The following is a 12,128-nucleotide window of genomic DNA, read 5'->3' as shown; positions in this document are numbered from 1 at the left end:
TGTTAATTAATATTATTTTTCTGTAATGTGTCATGGAGGTCTGGCCTGAAACTACTTACAAAGGTTGCATGGCCTGAGCAGAGGCTGTTTGGAAAGTCAGTTCCACCCCTGAATTGTCTTTCCATGTTGTGTTTAATTGATGGTGATAGCCACAGTTTCATCAGTTTGTTATTTACAATGTCAGATATGTGACCAATCAATTTTAATGGGAGAGATTTGATGGATGGCTCCTAGTAATTTCTTACATCCCTCAGGGTATCAGGGGTAGCCTGAGACCCTTGAGTGAGCCCAAGGAAGGAACTGAGGTTCGTCAGAAACAGTGGTCCATTTAGCTTTTTCAAAGCAAAGGGAGGCATTTCCAGGCCCAACCAACAGGCAGATAAGTTGATTTAAATCAGGGAATCCCAGAGAGTATGCACCTAGAATGATTCTAAATTGTTCAACAAACCTTTCCCTTTCCTTTCTGTGGTCAGGAAAGTATTTGGTGACAGGATGCAATTCAGACCTAGACCAAGGTTTAAATGTTCTCTCTTCTATTAGCCTCACTTGGGAACAGGTACTGGCTGATCCTGGGCTTCATCTGAAGGAGATGGAGGCCAGTGAACCTTTTGGTTACAGGGAGGTGAGGGACTGGAGGAGGGAGCAGATGGTGGAAGAGATTTTGGGAGAGGAGGCTATAAAGGAAAGCTGGGAGGGGAATATGGAGGTGCTGTTGAGAGCTCTAGGAACTTTACTAAGAAAAATTTTTCTAAAGATAGTGTGGAAGAGCCTCAATAGTTTGACTGAGATTTGAATTATTTAGCTGTTTTTGGCTTCTTAATACCAAGTGAAATAAGCAGACCACTGTGCATCCAAAAGCTTTGTTCCTTTTTGCTCTAGGGCTCTTTTTAGATGGACTAATTTAGGGATATACCAGGAGCCCCCACCATAGCTGAAGAGAGTTTTTGGTAAGGCTTTGCCAGTGACAAAGCAAGCAGACAGTATTAGAACTATAGTGGCAAAGCAGAAGTTTGATAAGGTGAGGTTTCAATTGAGAAGTTCCCATGGGAGAAGCAGGATGAAACAGACAGAAGAGAGAGGCCTCATAAAGAGTAGGGAAAAAATTCCAGCCCAGGCATTGGGGAGTGGATCACCACTGGAAACAAAGAGCCAGGAAAAGTCTCCATCCCAGGAGACAAAGATCCAGGAAGAATTTTCCAGCCAAGAGCCAGGCTCATGAGTCAGGGAGTCAATGTCTACTTGACACAGTGAGCCCCAGAAAGAAAGACTTCTAGCGGAGTAGATGCCTTTCAAACAAAGAAGTCTGGGCCTCTAATCCAGCTTCAGACAATGTAATCAGAATGTTAATCAAAATCTGTCCTCACTGTGATTCGATGGACATTTATCTGGAGCACTGGATATTGGAGTCACTCACCACCAGATACCCAAAAAGCAAACAGACCGAAGACAAAGTCTTGGTGTGTGCTGAGAGATTGCTTATTGTGTCCAAGGGTCCAACGTGGTTCTGATCCAGATCTGAATCATGGACCAAAAACTGTTAAAGAAAAATCAGAGACAGTAGTTAAAATGGTAAAAACAGATTTTATTCAGGAAAAGCTTCAATAGAAGAAGGGATTCCAGTATAGAACTGGGCTTAATTCCATATAGAGAGCATGCATGAGTGGGGATTCCTAATTACAAATAGCATGGACAAGAGAGGAGGGTGGGGGCTCAGTGGATGAAAAATTACTAAGAGGAAAGAAACGTCACGGGTAAGGGGATTCTGGTTAAACAGAACTAACAGGATCCTTGCTACAGGTTGGCCAGGGTGATAAGATATCAAGGGTGGCAGTGAGGAATTTGATCAGATATTGAGGGTGATCTAAATATCTGGGGAGTTCTTTCTCAACTGACTTTGTAAGATTCCTGTTACAACTGGGTGTGTAAAGAGATGTAAAGAGGAACACAGAAATCCAAAGCTCAAGGCCTAGTTGAGATGAGGATTCAGAAGAGCCTGACTAAAGTTTGGTCAAGGAGAGAATTTTATCACTGTGTGCAGGACACTATACCAAGTACTTTATGAAAATGAGCTAATTTAATCCCCAAGCCAACCCTTTGTGATAGATATAACTCCTTTTTTACGTTAAAGAGAATTGTTGCAAAGAAGTTAAGTAAACTGTCCAAGGTCACACAGCTAGCATGTAGCAGAGACAATATTTAAACTTGAGTATCTGACTTCAACCATTAGTATTTACTGCCTCCTGGACTCCTTGGGGCCTCCACATCTCCTTTGGTGTGTGGTTTGGTTAGAATATGTGTGATGTTCCAATGATCTCTAAGAGTTAAACTGTGTTTGAAGTTAAGAGTTAAAGGGAAGTATTTGGATCTATAGGTGACTGATTACAAATTTAGTTTAATAGATAGTAATTGAGTAATTTAGTTACGTAAGAATTTAAAAGGGGGCACCATATATTAAATGCCTATAACATCACTCTGGTTATTAAAATTATACATCAGACTTTTAATAAGTCAAAAAATTATCGCAAGAATGTGTGCTAAGAAAAGGCCATAGGATGGTTTCATGCCCTTTTCCTCCTGGCAGGTTCACTTATATGTGTGGCCCTGATGCCGAGCTTGAGTTTCTGTTAGTACTTATGATAACTAATCTTCATAGGACCTGCTTCTAATGATTTTGGTATCCTAAATTCTGGGCACTGGTGAGTAATAATGAGGTCACTTTGTAGTTTAGCAGACTCTCACTTTGTTTCTTTTAATATGTAAATTAGAGTTCCAAGTTCTTGCAGGTAAGAAACACCTGCCACTAAAAAGAAGGTTAAAATGTCCTCCTGAAGAAATGTTGTATCTGGCTGTTATTAAAAAGCCAAAAATTAATGGATGATGGTGAGATTGTGGAGAAAAGGGAATCCTTACACACTACTGGTGAGAATGCAAATCAGTTCAGCCCCTGAGGAAATCCTCAGTTTGGAGATTTCTCAAACTAAAATAGAATTGCCATTCCACCCAGGAATCCCGTTACTAGGTATATACCCAAAGGAAAATAAATTGTTCTACCAAAAAGACACCTGCACTTTTATTTTTTTTTTTAATTTATAATGAACAGAAATTTATTTGGCTCACAGTTCTGGAGTCTGGGAAGTCCAAGAGTGTGGCACAAACATCTGGCAAAGACCTTTGTGCTGTGTCATCTCATGGCGGAAGGTGGAAGGGCAAGAGAGGGTGAGAGCAAGAGGAGGTTGAACTTGCTTTTATAATGAAGCCACTTTCAAAATAGCTAAACCACTTTGGTGATAGAAACATTAATCCATTCATGAGGACGGAGGCCTTATGACCTAATCAGTTCTTAAAGTCCGGCCTCTCAACACTGTTGCACTGGGGATTAAATTCCCAACACACAGACTTTGGGGGACACATTCAAACCATAGCATATATCATGATTTTCATGTCTAAAAATTCAATGTGTTTTTTTTCTTTTGCAGGCCTCTACATAACTTTTTAAATATAAAGAATACAGTAACAATAATGATGTCAATGTCCTTACCTGCCTATTTAATATCTGTGTTAGTTCTAAGTCAGTTTTGACTGACTTATTCTTTCCCTCATTATGAGAGTTAATAACTATTGGAACTAATCTCTGAAAGAGATAAAAAGAAATTCTACTGTAACAATTGATTAGAAGGCCTAAAATTAAACAGTTCAGATTATAACATAAAACAAGAATAGTCATGAAAATTGTCTTCAAAGAGAAGGCAGATAGATGTATTATGAATTGTTATGAACCTGCAAGTACAAGGTATACTATTGGTGAGAGGAAGGTTAAAACAACAACAAATCTCTATAATTGAAAAGTATCACCAGCAGCAACAACAAAGAAATACAATTAGAAACTCAGAGAAAATTGAAAATGCATATAAGAAATTTATGTTATGAAAATGAAGTAAATTATACTGCATGATATGAGCAACTGATGGAAATGAAAAAGCAGTATTTTCTGAAATAACAAAGCAAAATTTCAGATAATTCAGAAAGATGAAGAGGAACAACTAATGCTTGGTATTCCTGTATATTTTCTTTAGGCTTGTCATAATTACTAAATTTAATCATATTCCTGTGATGTATTTAGTTTTCCTGTTTGAAACTAATTTGTCTTTTTTATAGGTTATTTTCTTTTTCATAGGAGCTTGTCCCTATTTATCTCCCCCATGGGTTCAAAGTTTTTAAAAATAAAAACTTTTCTGTTGTTGTTTAGGCTTAGTAGTATCTTCAAATGCTTAAAGACAGTTGATTAAGTATTGCCTTTTGGAAACGTAAATTTACGCCCATTAAGCACATGTTGAAAGACTCTTCACACAATCACCTAAACCCCTTCATGTTTTTTCTTTTTCTTTCTTTTTCTTCTTCTTTTTTTTTGAAACTGAGTTTCACTCTTGTTGCCCAGGCTGGAGTACAATGGTGCAATCTCAGCTCACCGCAACCTCTGCCTCCCAGGTTCACGCGATTCTCTTACCTCAGCATGTCAAGTAGCTGGGATTACAGGCACACGCCACCACACGCGGATAATTTTTTGTATTTTTAGTAGAGACGGGGTTTCTCCATGTTGATCAGGGTGGTCTCGAAGTCCCGACCTCAGGTGATCTGCATGCCTTGGCCTCCCAAAGTGCTGGGATTGCGGGCGTGAGCCACCATGCCTGGCCCAAGTTTTTTCTTTTTTTTTTTCTTTTTTCTTTTTATTATTATTATACTTTAAGATTTAGGGTACATGTGCACAATGTGCAGGTTTGTTACATATGTATCCATGTGCCATGTTGGTGTGCTGCACCCATTAACTCCTCATTTAGCATTAGGTATATTTTCTAATGCTGTCCCTCCCCCCTCCCCCTACCCCACAACAGTCCCCAGAGTGTGATGTTCCCCTTCCTGTGTCCATGTGTTCTCATTGTTCAATTCCCACCTATGAGTGAGAACATGCAGTGTTTGGTTTTTTGTCCTTGCGATAGTTTACTGAGAATGATGGTTTCTAGTTTCATCCATGTCCCTACAAAGGACATGAACTCATCATTTTTTATGGCTGCATAGTATTCCATGGTGTATATGGGCCACATTTTCTTAATCCAGTCTATCGTTGTTGGACACTTGGGTTGGTTCCAAGTCTTTGCTATTGTGAATAGTGCTGCAATAAACATATGTGTGCATGTGTCTTTATAGCAGCATGATTTATAGTCCTTTGGGTATATACCCAGTAATGGGATGGCTGGGTCAAATGGTATTTCTAGTTCTAGATCCCTGAGGAATCGCCACACTAACTTCCACAATGGTTGAACTAGTTTACAGTCCCACCAACAGTGTAAAAGTGTTCCTATTTCTCCACATCCTCTCCAGCACCTGTTTTTTCCTGATTTTTTAATGATGGCCATTCTAACTGGTGTGAGATGGTATCTCATTGTGGTTTTGATTTGCATTTCTGATGGCCAGTGATGATGAGCATTTCTTCATGTGTTTTTTTGGCTGCATAAACGTCTTGTTTTGAGAAGTGTCTGTTCATGTCTTTCGCCCACTTTTTGATGGGGTTGTTTGTTTTTTTCTTGTAAATTTGTTTGAGTTTAGTGTAGATTCTGGATATTAACCCTTTGTCAGATGAGTAGGTTGCAAAAATTTTCTCCCATTTTGTAGGTTGCCTGTTCACTCTGATGGTAGTCTCTTTTGCTGTGCAGAAGCTCTTTAGTTTAATTAGATCCCATTTGTCAATTTCGGCTTTTGTTGCCATTGCTTTTGGTGTTTTAGACATGAAGTCCTTGCCCATGCCTATGTCCTGAATGGTATTGCCTAGGTTTTCTTCTAGGGTTTTTATGGTTTTAGGTCTAACATGTAAGTCTTTAATCCATCTTGAATTAATTTTTGTATAAGGTGTAAGGAAGGGATCCAGTTTCAGCTTTCTACACATGGCTAGCCAGTTTTCCCAGCACCATTTATTAAATAGGGAATCCTTTTCCTATTGCTTATTTTTGTCAGGTTTGTCAAAGATCAGATAGTTGTAGATATGCGGCATTATTTCTGAGGGCTATGTTTATCACAGCACTATTCACAATAGCAAAGACATGAAATCAACCCAGGTACCCATCAAAGGTGAATTAAAGAAAATGTGGTACATACACAAAAAGGAATACTACACAGCCATAAAAAGAACAAAATCATGTCCTTTGCAGCAGCATGGATGCAGCTGGAGGTCATTAACCTAAGTGAATTAACACAGGAACAGAAAATCAAATACTGCATGTTCTCACTTATAAATAGGAGCTAAACATTGGGTACGCATAGACATAAAGATGGAAATAATAGACAGGACCTAGAGCCAGGAGAGAGGGAAAAGAAGAAGGGTTGAAAAACTACCTATTGGGTACTTTGTTCACTACTTGGGTGATGGGATCATTAAAAGCCCTAACAGCTTCACACAATATAACTGTGTAACAAACCTGCATGTGTAATAAATTTAAAAATTAAAAAAATTTGCCTTTTGGCTCTCTGACTAGCATCATAGTGGTTGGCAAGAACAAGTGCCTTATGAAAGGCGGCAAAAAGGGAGCCAAGAAGAAAGTGGTTGATCCATTTTCTAAGAAAGATTGGTATGATGTGAAAGCACCTGCTATGTTCAATATAAGAATTATTGGAAAGACGCTCGTCACCAGGACCCAAGGAACCAAAATTGCATCTGATGGTCTCAAGGGTCGTGTGTTTGAAGTGAGTCTTGCTGATTTGCAGAATGATGAAGTTGCATTTAGAAAATTCAAGCTGATTACTGAAGATGTTCAGGGTAAAAACTGCCTGACTAACTTCCATGGCATAGATCTTACCCAAGACAAAATGTGTTCCATGGTCAAAAAATGGCAGACAATGATTGCAGCTCATGTTGATGTCAAGACTACTGATGGTTACTTGCTTCGTCTGTTCTGTGTTGGTTTTACTAAAAAACGTAACAATCAGATACAGAAGACCTCTTACGCTCAGCACCAACAGGTCCACCAAATCCGGAAGAAGATGATGGAAATCATGACCCAAGAGGTGCAGACAAATGACTTGAAAGATGTGGTCAATAAATTGATTCCAGACAGCATTGGAAAAGACATAGAAAAGGCTTGCCAACCTATTTATCCTCTCCATGATGTCTTCTTTAGAAAAGTAAAAATGCTGAAGAAGCCCAAGTTTGAATTGGGAAAGCTTATGGAGCTTCATGGTGAAGGCAGTAGTTCTGGAAAAGCCACTGGGGATGAGACAGGTGCTAAAGCTGAATGAGCTGATGGATATGAACCACCAGTCCAAGAATCTGTTTAAAGTTCAGACTTCAAATAGTGGCAAATAAAAAGTGTTATTTGTGAAAAAAATAAATAAATAAAAAATTTTAAATGCCATATCCTTATGCTGATTTTTGTGCACGTATACATGGCTCTTTTGCCTCATTTAAGTCAAGAAGATGTTCCTTTTTGAACACAGATCTCTCTCTAAAGGATACTTTTTAACCATTCTCACTTTATTGTTCAAGTTGACCTTGCATAATGAAGTTTTTGTTGCTTTGAAAACAGGAGTAGTAGGCCAGGCGTGGTGGCTCACGCCTGTAACCTCAGCACTTTGGGAGGCTGAGGTGGGTGGATCACCTGAGGTTAAGAGTTCAACACTGGCCTGGCCAACATGCAACATGGTCTCTACTAAAAATACAAAAATTAGCTGGGCGTGGTGCAGGGCACTTGTAATACCAGCTACTCAGGAGGCTGAGGCAGGAGAATGGCTTGAACCTGGGAGGTGGAGGTTGCAGTGAACCAAGATCACACCACTGCACTCCAGCTTGGGTAACAAAGTGAGACATCTGTCTCAAAAAAAGCAAAAAAAAAAAAAAAAAAAGAAAGAAAAGAAAATAGGAGTAATATTTAGTCTTGTTTTTTTTCCTTGTAGGAAAGACTTTATTCTAAGGAAGACCATGCACTGTTCATCTCAGCAAAGAGACATTTACACCATAGTGTCTGAATAGATTTGGGCATAAATACTTTAAAAGATATAATAAGGTCACTAAACCCTGGGTGGGCCTGGGATAGAAGACAAAGTTGTGAAAGAGGCTCTGAGAACAGGGTTGGAACTGGATAAAGGTGTGCCTGCTTTACAGTTTTTCTTGAGTTCAATCATTTAACGTAATGCCTCTGAAAGTAACTTACTGCTGTCTTTGGTAGAAATGCATATTGGTGTATTGCCAGTGCCACAGCTGGGATGTCTGGACCAATCTGGAAGGTTGCAAACTGCCACTTACCCACTTTCAGACCTGTCTTGACTTTCTGGCCTTTCCCCACAGTAAATGAATGGAGTGGGAGGGAAGAGCCTAGACAGAAACGTATGTTTTCTATTTACTTCTTCCTACCTCTTTTTTTTTTTTTTTTGAGATGGAGTTTCGCTCTTGTCGCCCAGGCTGGAGTGCAATGGTGCAATCTTGGCTCACTGCAACCTCTGCCTCCCGGGTTCAAGTGATTCTCCTGCCTCAGCCTCCTGAGTAGCTGGGATTACAGGCATGCACCACCATACCCAGCTAATTTTTGTATTATTAGTAGAGGTGGGGTTTCACCATGTTGGCCAGGCTAGTCTCGAACTCCTGACCTCAGGTGATCCACCTGCCTTGGCCTCCCAAAGTACTGGGATTATAGGCGTGAGCCACCGTGCCCGGCCTTCCTACCTCTTTTCATGTCGAATGCTTAGAGGTTTTCCTTTGAGTCATGGATATGAAGACCTAGAAAGTATTTGCTAAAAAATATCTCCAAGGAAATACAGTCTCTGTACAATATTTCTTGAATTTGTAAATTTGAAAACCAGAGATGACAATTTGTTTGATAAATACATGGATAGTTTGAAAGCTTAGTAAGATCCAAGTTTCGTTTATTTTTTTCTTGCTTCCAGTAGGGTTGGAAGGGTCTCAATTTTAGACATATGTATACAAAGGCAGTAAATGAATTGGAAAGAAGAAGGAAGTTAATACTTTTAGCTTTTCTCTTTTAGAGAGATTAGCTTTCCATTATTTTAACAGAATAGCTTACCAAAATGTTCTTTCCCTATTTTGTGATGAACATACTGAAATCTTGTATCTAATTAAATTCAATTCCTACCAAAAAGTTTTCACAAAAAAGATTATAGTTCATGTTTGTGACTAAAGAAACAAACAGCAGTTGTTTATACAATGTTTGCTGGAAATTTTAATGTCATTGTTTTCACCAGTGAACTTAATGATGAAAGTTTTTCTTCTTTCTTGAATGTTTCCTTTTCGTTGAAATGCTATTTGTTTTCCTGGTTATTGGTTACTTGTGGACAGATAGCAGTTGTGAAGACATAAACTACTGATTGTTAAAAATTTCAGCATTCTCTTTTTAAAAGAAATCGGCAAGCCGATTCTAAAATTTATATGGAAATGCAAGGATGTAGAGTAGCCAAAATAATCTTGAAAATGAACAAAGTAGGACTTACTTATCTTTGGAAGTTACTCTAAAGCTTTTGTAATCAAGACAATGTGTTATTGGCAAAAGGATAGACATATAGACCAATGGGATCCAATTGGATCTGATCCAGTCAGATCCAGTTCCAAAAATAGAGCTACACATATGTGGTCAAATTTGATGAGGATGCCGAAGTGATTTAATGGGAAAAAGAAAGTGTCTTCAACATAATGGTGTTGGGAAAGGTGTTTTTCCACATGCAGAATAAAAAAGAACTTTGATTCCTACCATACACCACTGACAGAAATTAACTTGAGATGAATCAGGACCTAGACTTAAAAGCTAAAACATTACAATTTCTAAAGGACAACATAAAAATATCGTTCAAATTTATCTTAGGACACAGAGAGCACTACCATTAAAAAGCTGATAAATTGGACTTCATCAAAAATAAAAACACCTGCTCATCAGAAGATAACATCAAGTAGACAAGCCTTTGTTACAACTATATTTGACAAAGGGCTTGTGTCCAGAATATATAAAGAATTATTCAATTATGGAATAATTAGAAGGCAATCAACATTTTTAAATGGGTAAAAGATTTGGACAGACATTTCATAAAATAAGGAATATCACTGGTCAAAAAGCACATGAAAAAGTGCTCATGATCGTTAGTCATCAGGGAAATGCAAAGTGAGATACCACAGCCCACCCACTAGAATGGCTAAAATTAACAAGATTGATCACACCAAATGTTGGGGAGAATGTGGAACTGTCAGTGATTGCTGATGGGGGTATAAAATAGTACAACTACTCTGGAAAATGTTTGGCAGCAATTCCACTTCTATGTATTTATCCCAGAGAAATGAAAATATATACCTACAAAAGTCATATGTGAGAATGTTCATGGCCACTTGATTGAGAATAGCCAAAAACTGTAAAAGCCCGGTGTATGGTAGGAAAAAAACAATTTTCTCCTACTATACTCTCAACGCAGAGAGTATAGTGATCAGATGTGTGGATTTTTCCCACACTGACCAGTTCTCTGACGCTAGCCAGATAGCCTATATTCAATTCACTTCTGACACTAACTAGAGCTCCTGCAGATCTCTCATGGATTAAGAGCTCAGTCTCACAAGACTGTGCCCTATGTCATATACCAATTGCAAGCAGTAGATTCCCAGGTCACCACAACTTCTGACCAGTTTGGCCACAAGTGGGAGGTTACCACAACCCCCTTCTCAGGTTCAGTAATGTGCTAGAGCAGCTCATAGAACTCAGGGAAACACTTATATTATCAGTTTATTATAAAGGATGTTTTAAGGGATACAGGTGAACAGCCAAAGAAGTACTCTGGGTAAGATATGTGGGAAGCGGCATGGACCTTCCATGCCCTCTCTGGGACCCTCCTATCATCTCCGTGTCTTCAGCATCCCAGATGCTTTCCAAACCCTGTAGTTTAGGGATTCTTATGGAGGCTTCATCACATAGGCTGAGCATTTATTAACTCATTCTTCAGCCCCCTCCTTTTCCTGGAGGATGGGATAGTGTGGCTGAAAGTTCCAGGCTTCTAATTATGGCTTGGTCTTTCTGGTGACCAGTCCCCATCCAGGAGCCCACCAAGAGTCACCTCATTAGAACAAAAGACACTCTTATCAATACCCAGGAAGTTCCAAGGGATTAGCAACTCTGTTAGAAACTGGGGCCACAGACCAAATATTAGAACAAAAGATGCACCTAGCATCCCTCTTACTCAGGAAATTACAAGAGTTGTGGGAACTCTCTGCGAGGAACCAGGGGCAAGGATAAAATACACATTTCTTATTGTATCACAACATCACATCCAGGTGTCCATCAGCAAGAGCCTAGACAAGCAATCTGGTATATCCATACATAGAACACTGCTCAGCAATAGAAAAGAACAAATTGCTGATACATGTAATGGCAAGGACAAATCTCAGAAGCATTAAAGGACATGAAAGAAGCCAGACACAAAATACTTTATACTATATGATTCCATTGATATAAAGTTAGAGATTAGTTAAAACTAATCTGTGGTAACAAATATCAGATCAGTAGTTGCTTCTGGTTGTGGAGGGAGGGCAACGTTGACTGAGAAGAAGCAAGTGGGAATTCTACAGGTTGATAGAAATGTTCTATCTTCTGGTAGGGGTGTGGGTTATATAGGTATAGTCACTTACCCAAACCAGTCAAACTATAGACTTAAGATATGTGTATTTCACTATATTTAAATTATAACCTCAAATTTAGAACTCTCACACAAAAAATAGCAAGGTATTTTCCTATCTCTTATTCTGACTCTCTTTCTTATTCTCTTAAAGTATTGGACAGCCCAGTCCCACTATACTGAGGCAATTTTTGAAAGAAAATACAATTTATTACTTTTATTATCTTTTAATGTATCCACTATACTCTATAGAGGGCATCATTTAAACTCTTTTTCAGTCTTTGTTGTTGTTACAGTGAAGAAGAAAAGCTATCCAGAAGAACAAAATAGCACAGCAGTGTAAACTTGCAATGATTTGGCAAGTTTTTGAAGTTATTTAATCCTGATAAGTTAAAATCCCTTGAAGCATATTTATACATTCATCTTTCCAGCCAGCTACCGCTTATTTGCTCTTTCATTCAAGTGAAGGTTATTGAGCACCTCCT

The 12,128-nt window shown here is 38.8% G+C and overlaps 1 protein-coding gene across 1 annotated transcript; it reads left to right on the top strand.

Moving 5' to 3' along the window:
- Window positions 1-6,555: 6,555 nt before the first annotated feature.
- LOC116464291 (small ribosomal subunit protein eS1-like) lies at window positions 6,556-7,284 on the top strand. Its single transcript, XM_032754220.2, has one exon. It carries the CDS (start codon window positions 6,556-6,558, stop codon window positions 7,282-7,284), a length of 729 nt encoding a protein of 242 aa, XP_032610111.1.
- The last annotated feature ends 4,844 nt before the right edge of the window (window positions 7,285-12,128 follow it).

Source organism: Hylobates moloch, unplaced genomic scaffold (genome assembly GCF_009828535.3).
Source record: "Hylobates moloch isolate HMO894 unplaced genomic scaffold, HMol_V3 SCAFFOLD_374, whole genome shotgun sequence".
Lineage (NCBI taxonomy): Eukaryota > Metazoa > Chordata > Mammalia > Primates > Hylobatidae > Hylobates > Hylobates moloch.
Note: the sequence above shows the minus strand (reverse complement) of the source record. Positions and strands in the feature narration are given on the sequence as shown.

What these genes read in the sequence shown, in the direction of transcription:
- LOC116464291 (XM_032754220.2), top strand. Translation starts at nt 6,556, where the DNA reads ATGAAAGGCGGCAAAAAGGGAGCCAAGAAGAAAGTGGTTGATCCATTT.